At 44.8% G+C, this 18,857-nt stretch overlaps 1 protein-coding gene across 1 annotated transcript in view; it reads left to right on the top strand.

The window, feature by feature from the left end:
- EZR (ezrin) overlaps nt 1-18,857 on the top strand; it is a 48,261-nt gene that overhangs the window by 20,248 nt on the left and 9,156 nt on the right. Inside the window, exons 2-7 of the mRNA XM_008566837.1 lie at nt 3,257-3,340; nt 8,064-8,159; nt 8,973-9,247; nt 9,892-9,975; nt 11,031-11,177; nt 17,623-17,719. Coding sequence (XP_008565059.1) covers nt 3,257-3,340; nt 8,064-8,159; nt 8,973-9,247; nt 9,892-9,975; nt 11,031-11,177; nt 17,623-17,719 — 783 coding nt within the window. The remainder of the gene's footprint in view (nt 1-3,256; nt 3,341-8,063; nt 8,160-8,972; nt 9,248-9,891; nt 9,976-11,030; nt 11,178-17,622; nt 17,720-18,857) is intronic.

Genomic DNA, 18,857 nt, shown 5'->3' with positions numbered 1-18,857 from the left:
AGAGGTTCAGTCATCTTCAATACCAAGTTTTCCTGACTTGTATCCAGGATAAGTCATCTTATTCTAAAATTCCAACAGTATGTAGCTGTAGAAAGATCCCATTATTTGTAATCTGTAGAGTGCTACTTAACCCCCATATCTAAATTTACTTGTAAATTTTTATCATAAGTAGTAGATATGATGTGTCTAGTTCCTTAAGTGTTTTAACATTTTAGAACTCTAAATGTGACTTCACGTTTCAGCTTCAAGCGGAGTAGCATTTGAGGAACATGAATTAAGTTGTCGTCCATGCCATGCACCACATGGTTGGGGTGGGGGGAAGGTATACAAACAAGATTAAACCTTAATCACCACCACCACCCCCAAACAAAGCAGGGTGTTAAAAAGGTGTCTAGTGTTTTGGCAAGCCTGAGATAAATATGCCCTTTCTGGGTGGATTTTAAATGACTAACTGCGTACCATAGACACGTACCCATACCACACATGTGATTTTGCTGCCTTCGGTGAATATAGCCCTTGATAAAAGTGTGTGCTCTGGGGGGAATTAGCAAGACAATGAAAATTGCAGAACATGCGCTCCTTTTTCCAGTCTTTGCATGTGGTTTGGATTTTGTGGGATCAACCCCGTGTGTATCAGAACCGTACAACCCTGCTTTATTTCGGTGGCACTGTTCCAGATACAAGCACCAGCTTGTATCCACAGATGGTGAGTCCACTAAAAACAGTTGCTTACCAATGCAGCCTAACACCAAGATAATAAAAAGGAGAGGTAGGATTTAGATGTTTCCTTTATTGCTAAGGCCTCGTTTCTTTCAAGCCCCTGGATAAGTAGACTGACATATGTATCTGGTGGCCCTGTCATCTGAGCAAATGTCTCACTTCAAACTTTGAAAGTTTATGCTGCATTGCAGCACATTGTTAAAGATTTATAAAACTGAAAATAGTCTCAACAGTTTCTAAACATGGAACTGTTTAATATGCCATAGATTTAGGTAGTGGCATGCTGTGCTCTTTAATCTGGTGAGGAGCCCCTCCCTTCCCCCACAGAGCATTTGGAAATGTAGGGTGTGAGGGCATGTGCTTTTAGGTGTTCCAATGATTGGAGATACCTGTGTTTAGTAATGGGCTCAGGGATGCTAAACATTCTGCAGTGCTTGGGATAGTCTTACAGAATGAATACTTGTGCTGGCCAGAATGCCAGTAGCATCCCCAGTGGGAAACACTAGTGGGGTAATGACCAGTCAGGTATCCCACACAACCATTAACTGAAAACATCTTGGCTGTTGATCAACATAGTGCTTATTCACCTGTCATTTAGATTCCATGAGAACTCCCACCTCAACCTCTATGTAAAGATTGTAGAACATGAACTGTATATGAATATATATACATTAACTTAATTTTGTAATTTTAGAGGGGTTTCTTAAAGTAAGAAAAATTCTGATGTGTTCCCAAATCAGAACTGAGGATAGGAGTAATCCCTTTGACCAGGCCAGTGGAGGGAAAGCCTATCTGCTTCTTATTGTTGGTCCTAATTGTATTTATTACTATAGTACCAGTACTATAGTACCTGATCGTTTAGGCTTGCCATCTTTGTTTGAAGTTCATGTATCCTACATCATTATTTCCCGTGGGTGTTAGAGCATATGTAAAGAATTTTGTGGAAAGATCAGACCAACTAAAACTTGGCAAAATGACTTGTGGTGGAGCTGCTGGTGTTAACTTTAAGACCTTATGATGGGAGGCTCACAGATTTATCCATTTATGCAGACCTTGTCAATAAGCTTAGTTTTAAGAAGTTCACTTTTACACGCTACTGGGTTGTTAGAGTCATCCTCAGTAAAAGTATTCATTTTACTAGTTACCTGCTTTTTCAAAGAGTTGTGTGAACTTTGAGTCAGATATGAACCTGATTTAGAACCTTAAAATAATTTATTCTAAATTCCTATTAACCTGTTTGCAAATGGTTAATCACTTTTTTAATGTTAATTATTAGTTCTGGTTTCAGGAGATGACGTTTTCTCACTGTCTTCAAATTTAGGAGTGATCAAGATTTAGAATATAGAGTCTGAAATCTCCTATTCATGGATTCTAGCCTTTTATATTTGTCTTAACCAGGTAGTGGTTTTTAGCCCTAACTATTTGTTGGTTCACTTTCTGAATCAGTAAGTAGTAAAGAAAGAAAAGCGTATCCAGGACACTGCACTGGTCAGTCCCCCTCTCCCCTCATTTGAATTTCGAGTGTGATATGTCACTGTTGGCTTCTGTGTATGTAATTTGGAGCTGCATTTGTTATTGGAATTTTTGAATTTTGGGCTGGTTTTTCCATCTCTGCTATGTGCCTTTGGAACCATAATTGAGAGAGATACTTGCTTTATTTTCTTTATGACAGCCATTTTGTGATTTAAAAAAACAAAAACAAAAAACTACTACCAGCAGGAAATGAAAGAAACCTAGGTTTTTATATTTTAATATGATTAAAGACTTTGAAACATGTCTAATCTTGCTTCTCTGTAAACTTCAGTTCTTCAACTTGTGGATTTGGAATTGGGGAAAAAACTTTTTTTAAAAAGACCTCAAAAATTATGTCTCATTTCTCGATCCTAGTAGTATCAGTCAGAGAGCCTTTAAGGCCTTCAATGTGTATCAGAGTATCTCTTAATTAATCACAGGAAAATGTTTCATAAAGACTAATTCTGTTTCTGAAGTAGGAAGTAATGTGTGCCATGGTGCCCTGGCTGGACACTCAGACCTCCGTCAGCTAAATTTTGGCACAGTTCATGTTAGTCTGTGTCCTCAGTACCTTTTCAGCTGTGTTAGGAAGAATCCAGGATAGATGACTCTTCAGCTTCTACATATTTCACTTAAAAAATGGTGAGAAGCACACATTTCTTAATTTTAAGCAACTGTAAATTGCTGTGTGGCTCTGTTATTTTCCTTTGGGACAATGATGTAAAGTACCCAGATTGAGTGTTTTTCCATATGCTTTATAAATCTGGGTTTTCTCAAATGATAAATTTTAAAACTACCTTGAATAAGTTTTGTGTTTTTTTTTTTTTTTTTAAAACTTCCATCAGTTGTCCCACAGTCACAGAGTGTGTGTGTATGTTTTGTGACCGGTACAAGCGCACATGCCTAAGAGGAAGCACGCTGTGGCCACACTGCTAACTAGCCTTGCGTTTATCGGAAAGGCTCATGAGGTTATCAAGAGAAGGGTACTCAGCTAAGAATAATTTTCTTTTGTTCTGTTTTTCAGATCAATGTCCGAGTTACCACCATGGATGCAGAGCTGGAGTTTGCCATCCAGCCAAATACAACTGGAAAACAGCTTTTTGATCAGGTTGGTCTCTGTGAATGTGAGGGAAAATTTTAAAATTCTGTTAACTTGAGAAAACTAAGAAAAAAATTTTTGCAACATCTAAATCATTTTGTTGGCTAAGTATATTACCTTGATTTGCTCACATATACTAGAGAGAAGGATCTTTGCAAAGGTAAAGATACTGTACTATTTCATGATAGCATTACAAAACTCAATAATGAAATTATGTCATGCCTAGTAGGTGTTATGTACAGCCAGGTGGAAGCAGTGTGTCACCAGGCACAGAAGCCGAGACTGAGGAGAGAGATTGTGCCAGTCAGTATGAGACATTGCTGGCCTGTGTGTCTCACACCCTGTGTGAGAGAAGGGGCTCCGTACTCCCACCATCTCCTCTGCCTCTGGAGGAAAACTCATCTCACGTGATGGGTGGGGATCAGTCCTTCACTGTCCCAGTTGGTGCAGTTTCTAATTTCTAAATGGCCATACGGAACACGTATGAAAAAGAGAAATGAAGATTTAGAGAAAACAATTCAACACCTATTAAAATCAGAAGACTTTTAATAAATATTTATCAGTGATATTAATATTCATTAAATATTTGTTTTTTCCTAATCACAGCTGTTCCAAACACAGTCTTCTTCTCTTAATGGCTCAGTCTTTTGCCAGTCAAGAACTGACCAAAAACCATTATTTGGCATTGTTTTTACAGCTTTATGTCACAAGTCAGCAAACTTTCTGCGTAGGGCTAGTCAATATTCTAGGCTTGCAGGCCGCACAGTGGCTATCATAACCACTCAACTCTGCCGTTGTAGGGTTCAAAGCCGCCTCACACTTGTGAATGAGCCAGCCTGGCTGTGCTCCAATAACACTATATATGGATACTAAAATTTTCATGTGGGTTGCTTTTTTTCTTAACCATTTAAAAAATGTAAGCCCATTCTTAGCTTGTGGGCTGCACAAACAACAGACAAGATCTGGCGCATGGGCCATAGCTTGCTGCCCCTGCTTTATTTAAAAACTTCTTCTGTAGTTCAAAGCCAGCTCTGCTAATGTGTGCAGGAGCAATGTGGGTGTGGCATTTGGGGGAGGGGGAGGCTGGCGGCGATCAGACACCTTGTTCTGTTTCAAAATGTCATTAGGCTCTGTGATCCCCTACATTTGTTTCTGTTCTGATATTCTGTAGTGTTTTCTTTTGTTTCTTAACAAAACTCTGTAGATGTTCAGCTCCAGTATGCAGATCTCAGTAAAGAATGCTCATTTCTGTAAAAAAAATTTTTCTGACGTATTTTAAATGACCTCTCCAGATGGAAACAGGTAGAGTCACTAGATCCCACCTTAGAATTTGCATTAGCAAACACAGTCCTCCCTCCCTCCCTCCCCTCTTCCCGACTTTTAGTGAACTCCATGCGCCAAAGGTGCCCTCATGGTGCTGGCCAGTAACTCAGGCCCTGGAAGGCCCACCCCACCTCACCCCCAGCATCCATGAGCTCATTCAGGTGTTGGCAAAGACTTTTTTCTTGAGATGGGCAACACGGAATACAGCCTTGTTCCTGTGTATCTCCCCGTGACACCTGAAGGTGTATAGCCAAGTTCTGACAAGAGAGAGCCACAATGAAGACTGGAATAACTTTTCTATGGGACAGTTCCAAGTTCTAGAGAGAGCAGGGTCTGCTTTTCTGGGCTAAGTAAATTCTGCTGTGGGGCAGGGATCCAGCAGTGGAGGAGGACCAGATGGGAGTTACTAGTCATTTGCACCATAGCTTGCTCTTCTGGGAGGCCCCACTGGTAGACGTGATATTCTGCATCTGAGCACCAGACCTGGAAATTTGGGTGGTGACTGGGAAACTGGGGGGTAGAATTTTGGGACATTTAGAGGCTACAGGGGACTGACTCCTCGTGTTCAATCATATCTCCCTCTCATCCCCAAAAGGGAGCACCCAGTAGCGCTGGGCCGGCTGTGTGCAGCCAAGCACACCTGCCCGGGTGTGCCCGTCGATGCCCGCAGGGGGAGTGGTCATGCGGCTGGTCATCTTGACTCCCTCCACTGTTGCGTTGAGCTCATTCTCTGGCTCTGCCTCACCCAGAAAGGATAAAGGTGTATTTACTGCTCTGACTGGACTTAGGATGAAAATCTAAAGGTTTCTCCTGAAAGATAATCCTGAAGTAAGTCAAATGGAGCCAGCTAAGCCCTGTGTGGCATGGCACTTAGACCATGGACCTGGGCAGGGCCCTGGCTTCCAGTGTTGGCTCCACCTCCAGCCAGTATGCCCATTGTCACCCTCCCCGGCACCAGAGTCCTTACCTGTGAGTAGTGGGGCCTCCACAAGCAAAAAATTTTTTAAAGCAGAGATGGAAGTTCTAGAATAAGTGGAAAAAGTAGATCATAGTTACAGGGAAGTTTCTGATGGAAGCTCATTCATGGGCCAGACTTTTCCCCATCACTAAAATATGGTCTTGAATGGAGTAGGTTGAGAGAGACTTTGGAGGTGAATTGGCCTTCCCCTCTTCCCTCACCCCGTCTGTCACCTCTTCTATGGCAGCCGTCCCCCACCTCCTTTAGAACCCGTGGAGTGCTGTTGCTCCATCTGCAGCTAGATTCCAGCCCAGGGCCTCGTTTGACAGGACCATCTGTCACACGGAGGGGCAGAGCTGACACTGGACTGCAGCACAGGCTTCCTGACAGCCCAGTGGGGCTCATCCACACCTGAAGCTCCTGACTAGGTGTGGAGAAAGAGCTTCTCTGTGCCTCTCGTTTCTGTCCTTAAAAAGGGTTTTCTAGCTGTTGCTCGAGATTGAGCAAAGTAGACATGTTCCTGCCTTTTCCTTTTTAAGAATCTGCCATTTAAAGCACCATGGAGGCAGAGATGAGGGGACAGAACCCATCCCTGTAAAATCCTCCTTCTGTGGTATGTCAGCATCAGGTTAAGCTAAGGACATGGGGATGGTGAGGAGCCTTTTTGTAGGAATGCTGCATCCTCCGTTGGAGGGAGGGCCGATAGGTTAGTTTTTAGAATGCATTGAAGAAAGGAAGATTGTTTCATTCTAATGTGTTTCAAGGAAGCCATAATGATAGAAGTAGGGCTTTGGAAGTAGATTGCAGATTCCTGTGGTAAAGTCGTACAGTAGATCAGGGCAGCTAGGGATGGATTTTCACAGAAAGCATGAGGATGTTGGGTTGACTGCATGGTGCAGTTACAGAATCTGATTTCCCCTGTGCAAGGGGTTGACCACATCCTAGCAGATGCAGAGGAGGACTCTGGCTGTGGCCCTTAGAATCAGCGAGAGTCTGACAGCGATGCAAGAGTGAAGTCAAATGGACAGGCAGTTATTTTCAACTGGTTTCCATCTAGGCTGAGGCTGCACTTGGATGAATGAAGCGGAAAGACCAGGTTGGAGAGAGAGTGATTGCTTATACGTGTGGGGCTTCCTTGTGCATCTTTGCAACAACCTAAAGAGGAAGGAAAGGCAGGTAGTATATCAGAAGGCAAAGTAGAGGTTTGTGGGGAATAAGAAATTAGCAGGATTGGATATAGAAGCCTGGTCTTCGAATTCAGCTTTCTCTGCACATAGCTGTAAGAAAAACAAAAGAGACATAGGGTTTCGCAGAAGACTTGGGAGCAAAGCACTGTGTAAACAGTTTAAATTTCATATCACTTCATGATGAAGAATCTTGGTTATAGTCTCTCCCCTCCATCTCTTTTTTTGGGGGTGAATGGAAAGAGGGGATAAACAGTTCAGTCCTTGGTATTATGTAAACGGAGACCTCTGGAGCTTTTGTAAGCATCTAGCCCCACAACAGATGAGGAAACAGGCCCACATCAGGAGTTTATTTGGAATTTCAGGCTTTGCTTTAAGCAAGTGCTCCATATACCTGACTTGTCGTTTCTGGTGTGTTCAATCCTATTTCCTTTTAAATAGCATAGAAACCATAGATTTGAAGAATGGTAACTTTTTCCCAAAAGTTTAACATTAATTGTTGTGGAATTTAAAATTACATGTCAAAGCCCCAGGACTCAGTTTTGATGAAGTTCAGCTTGTGTTTCCAGCAAGTTCGACTATCAGTGCTTTTCTGTTCCCAAGACAAATGAGAGGAACCAGCTCAGGGCTCTCTCTGTAACACACCACAAGAGACTTTTTTCCTAGTACAGAGGAGAAGTTTCAAATGTGAAATCCTGGCGTAGGGTTGGGAGGCCTAAAGAATCACAGTCACCCCTTGGAATGTCTAAAGCTGAGTGTCCCCACACCATGCCATCCTTGCCAACATGGGAATCTGCCACCTCCTGTTTCCTGCCTCTCCTGGGACTGCTGTTGTGCTGTTTCTGGTGAGCCAGGTTCCGGACAGCTGGCTGAGAGGCAGCCAGGCAGCCAGAGGAGGCCCAGGGGTTGTGCTGGTTGCCTTCAGCCACCTTCCACGTGAGCAGCCTGGTGGGCAAGGGTGGGCCTCACAGCCCTCTGCATGCGGGCACAACCCTCTGGGAGTACAAAGCAGCAAGAGTGAGATTTTATAAGACTCAAGGATAAATCTGAATCTGTTCAGACTTACATTAAAAATAAACGGTTATGACTTTGGTATGATAGCCTCTGTTAGGAATGGGTTGCTGGAGACAGTGCCAGAGGGCACTGCCCCATGGGTTCGGCTGAGCAGACAGACGTCTCATTCTCCAGGGGACTTTGCCAGACCACGAGTGGCCGCTGCCCATTTGAGGGAGTTTCTTATGACTGTGTGGGCCCCTCTGTCTCACAGGTGGTTAAGACTATCGGCCTCCGGGAAGTGTGGTACTTTGGCCTCCAGTACGTGGACAATAAAGGATTTCCTACCTGGTTGAAACTTGATAAAAAGGTAAGTCAGGGTTAACTATTTATAGGCTGTTAATTGGGTGTTGACATTGAAACTGGAGCACCATACTCTGTCTTTTGTTCCTTTTTATTTGTGTAGAAGTTTGTATAGACAGACAGGTTGCAAGTTTCCAGTAAATGGGGATATTGGTTAGAAATTAGATCCTGGCATTTTCTCCTTATTGCTCACTCATTGGAGCATATGGGGGTTAATTGCTTAGCTTTTAGTTGACCTTAGTTTTTTTCTATGAGATTGTTAATCTTACAAACCATGAATCACCTACTGTTTTGTAAGAACCTGTTTTTGCTTTGTTTGAACCTATGATAGATAATCTTCCAGCTCTAGAGATTGGATAATTCCATTAGCAGTTATAAAGAAAAGGGAGCTAAATGTGTTTTCTGCCACAGCCCTCCCTTCCTCCCATGTCCCAGTAACAAGTTGAGGTGATTGGACAAGGGAAGGAGTGCAGGAGTGGGAGGAATTATTAAGAGTCCGTTACGTGGTCTGGGGCCAGACTGGATGTGGGCAGATTGCAGGGCACTGTAGGGATCATTTCCAAATTTGAGTTTTCTGGGGTTGACAGCATTGTCCCTAGAAAATGTGGGCTGGTGCTTAGATTCCAGCTGAGTATAAGAGTGCAGGAGTGCTTCTGACTGACCTTTTTTTTTTTTGTCTCCCATGCTAAAAGGACAACTTTCAAAAAAAAATATTACCTTCTGCCTGAGGGCCTCTTGAGTCAGCGTTTAGAAACCTGTGGTTAAGAAGTAGGTCTTTGCCTTCCAAATGTTTAATGAGAGTTTGGGTTCTGTTGTCCAGGTGTCTGCCCAGGAGCTCAGGAAGGAGAATCCCCTCCAGTTCAAGTTCCGGGCCAAGTTCTACCCTGAAGATGTGTCTGAGGAGCTCATCCAGGACATCACCCAGAAGCTTTTCTTCCTCCAAGTGAAGGAGGGAATCCTTAGCGACGAGATTTACTGCCCTCCTGAGACCGCAGTGCTCCTGGGTTCCTACGCAGTGCAGGCCAAGTTTGGAGATTATAACAAAGAAATGCACAAGTCTGGGTACCTCAACTCTGAGCGGTTGATCCCTCAAAGGTAAGCAGTGGGTGGTCTGGGTCAGAGTAGTCCTACCGTCCTTGCAGGGCGGAAGTGGTTGTGTTAGCAGCACAGTCAGAAAGCACAAGGACTTTGTCAACATCCAGTGCTCTTTCAGGTGGGGACTCTAGTTGTTTCCTAAATGCACTGGACTTCAGAACGTCCTGACCTGGCAGATTACCTCTAAGGCACTAATGGTGGACCTGAAACAGCCGGGGAAGGAGAATGGCCCTTCCTCGTGGAAAGGGACAGCGACTCATTTGGGGATGCCTTAATGTAATGAAACTTCTCGTGACCTCACTGCTTGCTTAGCTCTTCCTGGTGGGTAATAATTTGGCCCCCGTTAAATCTGTTTTTATTCACTAATGGCCAAAAATTACCTCTTTTGGAATAAAAGGTCACTTAGAATACCTGTTTTTTATTTTTCTAGCAGGACTGGGTTTGTCTTGCTCAAAATGCTAAATCTTCTGCTTTAATCCTTATAAATAGAAATGCTGCACATCAGGAAGTAGAAACGAAAGCTCCTTGTGAGTGACTTATTTGAAAGGAAAGTAAGGATTTGAATGCGGGTAGAAAGTGGACCCTGTCAAACGTATCTTATGGCCCTGGCGGGTGACAGTGTTGTCTTTTCTCTTGCAATCCAGAGTCATGGACCAGCACAAACTTAGCAGGGACCAGTGGGAGGACCGGATCCAGGTGTGGCACGCAGAGCACCGTGGGATGCTCAAGTGAGTGCCGGGCCCAGCATCTGTAATCTGGGTCCCCTTGGCCTTTCCAGCGTGTCTTCTTTTCGCGTGACTCCATTAGCACTTTCAGAGTGGTTAGCATCAGGCTAGGACCTGGTGAAGTACTGAGAGGGAACTGAACTGGAAGTGAGGGTTCTTTTGAGGGGTGGGGAAAGCCTGTTTTTGTTTTTTTAAACAAAGCAGATGTTCTTGCCTGGGGAAGGAAGGTGGTGTAAGCCTTTAAGTCCACAGAGCTTTCCCAGTCCTTTCAAGTAGATAAAATCTTGTGTCTAAAACTGAGTCCAGGGGAGCTCTGTTTCCAGCAATCAGAGTGTTATTTTTCGTCCCTCTGTCAAAGGAGGTGCTGGTTTGCTCATTGTTTATAAGGCAGTGTTCTCCAGAAGTGTGTATAAATAAAAACAGTGGCTCCAAGTGGGAAATGCTGACATTGGAGCAGCACCACTGAAGCATGAGGAGGGGCTTGGGGGATGTGTGGCCGTGGGGCTGCTGAGTATGAGATTCCTGATTCTGGGCACTGTTGTCCCAAACTGTCCGCTCGGGCCTCAGCAGCAGTTCTGTGCACTGTCCCAGCCTTGGAAGTTCGCTTGCAGTTTGGGCCTCAGAGACATGCTGCTTCAGAGTTTCCCTTCTGGCCTGAGCATCCTTTGGAGAGGGAGAGTAACTCAAAGCCTGGAGGGTAGTGGGATGAGAGACAGAGTGTGCCTGCCTAGCAGAGAAGTTTTTAAAAATCTTTCTTCAGAGAAAGCACGATGAGTCAGGTCCATCAGTGGTTGGGGTCCAGCACAGCACAGAGACCCTCCCAGCCTTGCTTGCAGGGCTTGCTGGCCTGCCATGAAGCTGACTTCTGGCTGCCCAGGCCCTGCCTGCCTGCACTCAGGCTGGCAGGGGAGTCAGCTGGGGGATGGGAGACAGCAGCTGGGGAACGCTGTCAGCCATCCTGCAGGACTTGCCTGAACCCTAACATCTTGGTAGAGGTGTTGCTGTTTGCGGTATAGGGTGCGACTGGTGACTGCCTGTGATTTGCCCTTCCCGATTAGAGACAACGCTATGTTGGAGTATCTGAAGATTGCTCAGGACCTGGAGATGTATGGAATCAACTATTTCGAGATAAAAAATAAGAAAGGAACAGACCTTTGGCTTGGAGTTGATGCCCTTGGACTAAATATTTATGAGAAAGATGATAAGTAAGTTGAAATTTACAATTGTCTGTTAGTTGGGGGGTAGCAGTCCTAGCAATGATCGTAAAAGTGGCAGCTGTACATGTTGTTTATTTTTGAAGTATTTATTTAGCAATTTACTGGCCCAAAGTGTGAGTCTTGGGCTTTTGGATGGCACTGTGGTCATTTCAGAGGCATGCATTATCTTCTGTCCTGTCACCATAGCCTGCTTAATAGTACTATGGCACAGTGGGAGGGCCAGGAAGGGCAGGGACCTCACCAAGTCAGGCCTGGAAAAAGAAGGCAGAAGAGAGTGGCAGCTGCCAGAAGACACACTGAGGCCCCACCTCCAACCACCTGCAGGTATCAGCACATCCGTTGCCACCAACCAGGCGGCCCGGCCAGTGCCAGATGCCTGGCTTGAGGTGTGTGCTAATCAACCAGGAATATTGATAGTGCAATCAGAATTGAAGATTCTGTACACAGTAGCCTGCGTGTGTGAACCATTTAGCTAAATCCTCTGAGCCCGCAGAGGGTATCTCATTGCTTCACGTTCGTTATCTTGTTTGTTGAATAAGGTGTGTGAGTGCGGAAGCAAGACAGAGTGCTGGTCAGAGCAGGCCAGCCAGCCTGCCTTTGTCCTCAGAGACTCATGGTTACAGATACGCACGTGAGCCTGCTTTCTGCAAAGGACGTAGATACACAGGGAAAAAATAGCTCTGATTCAGCAGGGGCAAGTTTTCTGTGGCAGTTCTTGGGCTCGGAGGATAAGTTGAGATTCTAGATTCTTCCAATAAGAAGCTACCGAGTTTGAGGCAGTAGGAAACTGTCTCTTTGGGAAGAGAAGGGAGGGGCTCCTTCCTGTCCCTGCTCTGAGTGTCCCCGTCAGCCTGTCGCTCCACAGGGCTCCCTTGTGGTTGTCGGGCTTGGGGACCGGCAGAGAGCAGCAGTGGCTCTGTCTGAGCAGGTGCCGGGGCAGGAATTCTCCTGGGGTGTTTGTGCTGTTGCAGCCCTTGGGCCTGGGTTTCTGTTTCCACTAGCATGGAACAGAGTGGCCCAGGGTTCCGGGATATACCTGAGCCCTCATAACACACGTCCTGGTTCCCATCCCAGCTTCATGCTGTCCTTGTAAGGGATGGCTCTCTCGAATTTCCCATGTGGCCTCTTCATGTCGCCTGCTCAAAGCTCTCCCACACCTCAGATTCTCCCACATCCCCCTCTCTGCAGTGAACGAGGGAAGTAGCACTGCCTTTGCCAAAGGATGTGCACATGAAGAGTCTGTCCCTAATCCAGCCATGTGTGCTCTTGCCAGAACCCAGGGCACAGACACAGGGACCTGTGCCAGACGCTCCTAGGCCCTGCACTTAGCACCTGGCTGGGGAGACCGCGCACAGGTGGAGAAGGCCCTGTCCACTGGGAGGAATGGAGCCTTTCAGAGGTGGATTTAGTTACATGATTTGATGTGATAATGCTCATCAGAGAATCACAGGAATGCTTCAGAGAACCTGGAAGTGAGTTATTGAGGCCCCTCGGTTTGTTCCTGCTCTGAGCTTGCTAGATGCAGCGTTGGTGCGTAAGTCCTCCTCAAAGCCCCTGAGTTGGAGGCTGTGCTGAGGAGCTGTGTAGAAAGAAAGGGAGAGCCCTGTGGCCTCGTGGGAACGTGTGGGAAAGTGCCTCTGCCTTTGAACTTGTTTCTTGAATGACTGCATTTTGTAACCTAGCCGTGGCTCGGGCTGTCCAAACAGGTTTCTCAAGCTGCATGCAACAGCCATAGGCAGGACTTGCTGCTGTCAGCTCCCGACTGCCCCAGCCCACAAAGGTGTTCATCTTTCCAAGTAAAAATTTGAGATGTGTGCGCATTCAGTCCTTCTCTTGCCCCTGCCCAACCCCCAATTTAGCAGGGAAATGGACACTTTCTCAAATCGGTCTTCTTCCCACAGAAATGCTGGGGCATTGAGGGGGACTTTACTTCCTGCCTCTCTTCAAAAAGAAGCACTTATGTAGACATGCCATCAGTTAAGCCCAAGTTGTCCTTTTGACTACGTATTGACACCTTGGTTAGCAGTCTAAGCAGGAGACTCATTTACGTCTGAGGAATGCTCTGAGAACTGTTTAACTTGTTAGGTGTTGACTTGTCATAAGAAGTAGAACTAATAGTGGAGAATTAGATATTCCTGATATACTGTTTAAATGAGAAATCTGTTATATTGAATGTGTAAATTGAGCCATTTAGAGATTTTAGTGTACTCTGCAAATAAAACAGGTATATCTATTTTGTTAAATCACTTACCTTTTTTTAGTGTTAAATAGGCTCTAACTGAAAAATGTTTCTTGGGATCTCCTTTTCTTTGTACACATAATCAGTAAGTGAGTTTATCTTTTTCCCTTTCCTCCTTTAAACCCTTAGCTTGGAAGAAGAGGAAATCAACAGAGAGGGAGAAAATAGGCAGACACCTTTCCCAACGGGCATTGTTAGCTTATGAACAGAGAAATGTCAGTTTAGCTGGATTATAATTCTACCTGGCACTCTCAGAACAAGAACAAAAAACAAAAACTGAAAGAACCCGATCGTGTCCCTGAATTCTTTAGTCCTTTAAAAGCACTTTTTTCCCCTTAGCTTTATCCCTCTTTGGGCTCATTCCATTGCACAAGTACTTCGGTAGGCAGGAGTGTCTGACAGTGTCCTGGGGTCAGAGCTCCAGCCCTATAAGGGAGAGGATGCTGGGGGAGCACGTGGGCAAGTTGGGGACCAAAATGAGCCAGGGAAAGTGTCTTTTTCCTTTAGCTTCCTTGCATGTGGTTGCTCAGGACTGTGAGTGCTAAATCACACCTCTCTCCACCTGAGCATCACTGCAGCCTTTGGCCCGCTTTCTTTCTGATACGTTGCCGAAGGAAATTACAGGCATCTGCATACTTGGCCTGAAATGAAAATGATTGTCATTTACTACAGCTCCGTACATTTTGTTTCTCCTTTGATATAAAATTTAAAATTTAAATGTTCATTCTCTGAGTTTTGACAAATACACCTGTAAAATCCAAAATCCTATCAAGATACAGATCATCATCATCCTCAGCTATGTATTGTGAATGTAAATGTTTTAACTGTTCTTTCATTTTGAAATAATTTCAGACTCTAAATAGTACAAGGAATTTCTGTATGCCCTTCACCCAGCCTCCTCAAAAGTTAACGTCTTATATAACCACAGTCCAAGTATCAAAACCGGGAAATTAACATTGATACAGTCTATAGACCTCATTCTCATTTTAATCAATTGTCCTGTTAACGTCCTGTTTCTGCCCCAGGACCTCGTCTGGAATCACACCTACATTTAGTTGTCACCTCTCCCCAGTTTCATGTTCTTTCTTTGTCATGACCTTGATATAGTTAAATTTTTTATTAGCATATTCATTGTTATAAACCATATTTATTCTTGATGCCTCTTATCCAGTCTCTCTCCTTCTTCCTTCCCCTCCCCAACCCTCATTTCCCCTCCCCCTTCCTGGCCATTGAGTTTTTAGAAAGTTCCTCAACTTGGATTTGTCTGATGTTTTCTCATGCTTAAATTCTAGTTTTGCACTTTCAGCAAGAACCCCACAAAAGTGCTGTGGTGCCCTTCCAGGGCCTCTTAGGAGGTGGCCTGTGATGTTGGTGCATCTTATTATCATTAGTGGTGCTAACTTTATCATGGTTAAGGTGATAGCTACCAGGTTTCTCCACAATAAAGTTACTGTCTTTCCCTTTGTAACTGGTAGGTATATTATGGGGAGATACTATGAAACTATGTAAATATCCTGATTATTTTACTTTTATCTGTTAATTCTAGCATCCATTGATGAGAATTACATGAAAAAAAACTTTTACTGTGTTATTGGAGAAATGGTGATTTTTTTAATTCTTTTTTATGTGTGTGAATTAGAATCTTACCATAAGAAACCAATTTCTCTTTTCCATTTATTAATCTATATTAATGTGGACTCACAGATATTTGCTTTAGTCTTTGGGTTGTAATCTTTTAGTAGCAGTATTTAATTTTTGGCTCAAATTGTTCAAGATTTGGCCTTTAGGGTCGCCTTAAAATTGATGTCTGTGCCCTGTCGTTGTGACCCCACTATTTCTTGAGTGTTTCCTTACTCTTCTGGCACCTCAAGATGCCCCAGGCTCATCCTGTGCCTTCCCCACTCCAGCCCTGGAATCAACCACTTCTCCAAAGACCTCTGGTCCCTGTTATTTGGAGAATCCCACTTTTTAAATATAAATACTGTAGCAGTTGTCTCTGTGGACCTTATTCATTTCCTGTGTGTGATCTCTTGAAGAGGAGGAAAAAGAAATCCTTGTGGGCTTTAATTTTCTAACTATGGTTAAGAATTAAAGGAAGTTCTTTAACTCAGAAGTGAATCATAATTTTCATGTTTAGCCCTCAACTTTGGTACTGCAATTATATACCTATGAGTGGCTATGAATTGCTATATGAGGTTTCAAAGTCTTAAAAGGAAATAGTTTTAAGACACACCAGAAAGCAGAAGGCTGGTGGTCATGGTACACACAATCCTTGGGAGAAGGATGCCTGTCTAGCCTGGAGGCCTCAGTGTTCTGGGATCAGGAACTGCTCTGAGAGACCCATGTGAAGACAGGAGCCAGAGAATAGATCCTCACCTTCTTCGACATCAGGAAGTGGCGATCGGGCTCACAGTGTTGACCATGTGGCTGCAGATTGAGCACCAGCCGCTTGGTTCTTGGCTCCTCTGTTTTTAACAGCATATTGCCATTGCATTTAGGGGAAAGTGCTCTGGAGCAACAGATGCCTGCCTGAAGTCACTCTTACAGCCTTTCCATGCAAAGAGGCCATAGGTTGAAGTCAGTGGCAGGACCAGGCAATATCCTGAGTTCCTTTCCAAAGTTCTGAGACCCATAAACAAAATTACATCTCTAAAAATTCTATATCCCATACATGAAGATGAGATAACAGAACAAATTTCCTGCGTGTTCTGAAGCATGTCAGCCAGATGTGCTTTTATGGGGATTGTGATCCTATAGGACAAAGCTATAAGAAAGGATGTGTACCAAAAAATTTTGATCTTTAAACCCACAGTCTGGCCAGGCCCTGCATTCATTCCTGCAGATGTGCCATGACCACTGTTCCCCAGGTTTAGAAGCCCTCTGTCGGCCATCAGAGGCCACCCCACTGCCTTGAGCTGGCTCACGTTGTCATAGCAAGATCTACGTTGCTCATCAGTTTCTATTTAAACCCGTTGGTAGGCAATAGATTCCTCTCCACTCCTGTTTTCTAAAATAAAAGATTTTATGGGATGTGGGAAGGGGTTGTTTTTGATGGCAGTATCCTTGGGTGGTAGTTTGAGGATCTACCATTACTTCTAGAATGGTATTATCCCTGGTAAAATGTGTTGAAAGAATAGGGTGGAGGAAATGAAGACTAGAAGGGGAAGCATGAAGTGGGTAGAGCAACGTGGTCTTGAAACCACATGATGAACTTGCCCAGGAATGCTAGAGTTCGGGCCAGTAGTGGCCTAGCATTGATCAAGTAGGACCGGGTGGGGCTTTCATTGGGGCATGTCATCTGCGGCCCTCCTGGAAATCAAAGGGTGACACGAGAAGGCGTCTGGCCAGCCAGGGAACACGCATCCCTAGGATGGAACCAGAGGAGCAGAATCTGAGCAAGCCCTTGTCCGTTGCTGGTAGTGAGCAGCTGCTCTGAGTGGTATGTACACAACACACAAGCCGGGCTCGTTTTCATAAAGCTAAATAATACTGAAGCAACTGGCATAACACTAAGAGAGCAGTTTGTGCGGCGGCAGAGCCTGCGTGCTGAGAGCAGAGAGGCTGTCGAGGGAGTGAGCAGGCCTGGGAGGGGCCAGGAAGGAGGGATGACCGGGACCTTGTGTTGAAAGGCTGGGTTTAAACCAGGGAGTTTGGGGCTGGATTAGATGGCTAGGGACTGTTGACACATTTAAAGAAGGGGATGGATGGACTGATAGGAAGGAAATGAATCAGGCAGACTGAAAGGGGAGGTTCTCGCAGCAAGGAAGTTGGCTAGGCTCTGGTAGTCGGGGGCAGGGTAAGGAGGGGGTGCAGGGAGGAGTGGCAGAAAATGCCGGCAAGAGACTTCACGTGAAGGACACACCTGGTTAGGATCACAGCCAGCCCCAAGATCACCAGCCCGGGTGACCAGATGCAGTTAGATGCTTGAAACCGAGAAAAAGTGAAGTAAATGGGAATATATCAAGGTCACAGATGCCTTACAAACAGCCACTTGACGTAACCTAGGATAGGCAGGAACTATTTGATAATAATATGTATCATATATTATGCTGCCTGGGCTAGCTTTATATTTTTTTACATTGAACTAATAGAAATTAAGATGGTTTGCAAACCTGTCTTAGCCAATCCAAACACACATGCATATATATGCACATCTAATCCCACCTCTTTTTTTTTTTTTTTTAAAAACTTCAGGTTGACCCCGAAGATTGGCTTCCCTTGGAGTGAAATCAGGAACATCTCTTTCAATGACAAAAAGTTTGTCATTAAGCCCATCGACAAGAAGGCGCCTGTAAGTTCAGATGGATTCTACATAGGAGTTCTGTTTTTATTCTTCTAGTTAAATGAGTTTTCAGGATCACACTCAGGTTTCTCTATGTGACAGGGAGCCCATGATACCAGAATTCCCTGTCTGTGTGGGGAAAAGAATTGTCAGCGGGTTGCACCGAGAGTCGAGGAGCCCGTGGGCCCTGCAACTGATGCTTGCTGTGGGAGCGTGTAGTAGAGACCAGGTGTCTGTCAAAAGCTAGCTGGCTCTGCAGCCTAAGTTTTCAAATGGTTTTCATTCCTTACAGAGAAAAGGGCAGCTCAGGGTTATTGACCTTTGCCAAATGATAAGCATTTCCTAAAATATTGTTTCTGGTGTGGCATGCCAGGCTTGTGGGATGTTCATGTGGAGAGCCAGCCTGCATCCCTGGGTGTGGGGGCTCTCCCTGTACCCGCTGGAGGACAGATGATGAGACCTGCCAGTCTGAAGGACTGGACTTTGACTTTCAGAGCTGTCCTGAAACTCACCCAAGTTAAGAAAGTCAGACTTGTACCCAAAGCATTGCTAGTGCCCATAGTTTGATGTCTACCTCGCCTTCTCTGTCATGCAGGTAGACACCTGTGCTTCTTTTGTACCCTCGCTCTGCCCTGTCACATGGTCTTCACTTGGGCACTTCACATCAGTGCTGATGTGGAAAGGTCCTGTCACACACATGGGACTGGCAGGCAGTCATCTTGGGAGGACTTGGCTAGGAAAGGGACCACACTTCACGTCCTGGAATTTGGAGAATATTGTTAGCTAACAATTGCTAAGACCAGTGCACAGTGGAATTTCATTTTAGTTTATTCATTCTGCCGACATTTAAACTTTCAGCTGTTCGCTCAGAACATTTAAGACATAGGCACATAACGTAGTGTGGCGGAATGGGCAAGGGTTGTTTTCTAACCAGAATCTGATTCTTAAAAATATTACTATTTGAGGAAGCTCTGTTATCCTTCTTAGAGCCTGTTCTGAATTTTCCTCAATTATGGTCTGGAAAGGACTTTGTGTTCTCATGTAATTTTTGTTCCTTAGTTACAGTGTTAAGCTTAGAGAGCAGACACGGGCTGCAGCCCATCCCTGGGGGGTCTGTTATCCCCGTGGGATTGGCACTGCCTAGGGA

The sequence above is a fragment of the Galeopterus variegatus genome, unplaced genomic scaffold, assembly GCF_000696425.1.
Source record: "Galeopterus variegatus unplaced genomic scaffold, G_variegatus-3.0.2 Scaffold271, whole genome shotgun sequence".
Classification (NCBI taxonomy): domain Eukaryota; kingdom Metazoa; phylum Chordata; class Mammalia; order Dermoptera; family Cynocephalidae; genus Galeopterus; species Galeopterus variegatus.
Note: the sequence above shows the minus strand (reverse complement) of the source record. Positions and strands in the feature narration are given on the sequence as shown.